Here is a 1,745-nt window from a genome sequence, read left to right on the forward strand (position 1 = left end):
GGGCTCCCCCAAACCCCTGTGACAGAGCAGCTTGGCCCTGCCACCCCACTTGGGCACTGCACACTGAGGTGCCAGGCTCTCAGAGCGCCCAGCCCCCAGCCTGGGACCTCCCCTCCTGGGGAGGGGCAGGAGAGCAGGGGAGACCACCAGAAGCCTACCCTGGGCAGGAGCCTGCTGGGTGGACATGTCCCCGCTTTCCATGGCGCCCCCCTCCCCCAGCCCTCGTCCTCGTCCTCGGTGCCGGTGCCAGCGCGTGCCAGCTGCAGCCTCCACCCCTCGCATTAGCACCATGACGGTGGGCCACGGGGCTAATTCGGCTCTCTCTCTGCTCACTTGTCAGGGCATCAAGGGGGAACGGGGCTACATCGGGCCCCCGGGAGAGAAGGGAGAATCGGTGAGTTTAAGCCGGGGCTCTGGGGCTCAGCAGGGTCAGGAAGAAAGGGTCCCTGCCCCACCTCCACCGCCACCACTAATGCCCTCGGAGACTTTCCCAGCAGCCGTGGAGGGAGAGATGTGACCCCAGCTTCCCTGCCCCCTGGGTCGCTCCAGCTGGGTGCACATGCAGGCAGCAGGCAGCAGGCAGTGGAGGCTGGTTGCCCAGAGGAGGCTGAGGGGAGGCCAGAAAGAGGATCCCAGGAGGTTTTGTGGAAATGGGCTGGCAGAGGCTGCCAGGGGGCAGGGGGCCTGGAGTCGGCCCTCAGGAGATCCTCCTCCTCCCCTGCAAAGGTGGGCGGGCAGGCCGGCAGGCAGGGCAGGCCTTGGGAGGGCCAGGCCTGAGACCCCAGACCCAGAGTGGAACCTGGCCTGATGCCGCAAGCCCAGAGCCACCATTCCAGGCTGGGTGAGTGCAGGAACAAGGGCTGTTATCAGGTGAGGACATCACATCAGTGAGGTTGTCCCTGAGGCTCAGGAAGGGACGTGGCTCACCCAGCACGCTGCAGCTAGTTAGTGAATGAGTTAGGGCAGAGCCTGGGCTTGACCCCAAGTCCGTCTGTGACCACCCTGCCCAACCTTAGTCTTGCCTTCCCTCCACATGTCAGTGAGGCCTGGGTGGGATATAGCAGACCTGATGTGCATTTACTCAATAACAGACATTCTTCAAGGGCCTTCTGGGTGCTGGGCTGTTGTGAGGGTGCCACAATGCATAAAACAGGCACTTGTGCCCCTTGACTTCATGGGGCTCACATTCCAGTGAGCGAGACAGATAACAGATGAATAAGCCAATGCATATAAATGATGAGAAAGCAATGGAGGAAAGAGAGCAGGGTTAGGGACTGGCTGAAGTACAGGGTGCTATTAGAGGATCGGTAGCCCTCTCTGGGGAGGTGCTGTTTGAGCTGAGCCCAGAATAGAGTGAGGGGTTGGGGAGGCACATAGCTATCCATCCTGGGGAATCCCACAGGGGGAAGAGATTGAAGCCATCTAATCTCTTGGTAAGGCTTTAAGAACTCCAGAAAGGGTGGGGGAAGGGTAGGCATTCTAGGGAGAAGGGACAGCTGTGCAAAGGCCCAGGGGTATGAATGCATAGAGTATATTCAGAGAACAGCAGTCTGACCAAGTGAGGCAGAAAAGACAGGGAGAGGGAAGTGAAGCAGGGAAGGGTGGTTGGTACCAGGTCACAGGAGGCCTCAAAACCCAGCACAGGTAGAAAGTGTATATACTTTATTCAGTCAGACAGAGGGGAGCCTCTGTTCCCCCCACAATCTGTTCCCCCACCCCATCCCCTGACCTTCCACCTCCCCCAG

General features: G+C 59.9%; 1 protein-coding gene across 6 annotated transcripts in view; it reads left to right on the forward strand.

Annotated features, from left to right (window-relative positions):
• COL16A1 (collagen type XVI alpha 1 chain) overlaps positions 1-1,745 on the forward strand; it is a 49,092-nt gene that overhangs the window by 33,611 nt on the left and 13,736 nt on the right. For all 6 annotated transcript variants that reach the window (XM_025448051.3, XM_025448055.3, XM_025448056.3 and 3 more), the window contains one exon: positions 341-394. In XM_025448051.3, the coding sequence (XP_025303836.3) occupies positions 341-394 (54 nt within the window). The remainder of the gene's footprint in view (positions 1-340; positions 395-1,745) is intronic.

Source organism: Canis lupus, chromosome 2 (genome assembly GCF_003254725.2).
Source record: "Canis lupus dingo isolate Sandy chromosome 2, ASM325472v2, whole genome shotgun sequence".
NCBI classification, from domain to species: Eukaryota; Metazoa; Chordata; class Mammalia; order Carnivora; family Canidae; genus Canis; species Canis lupus.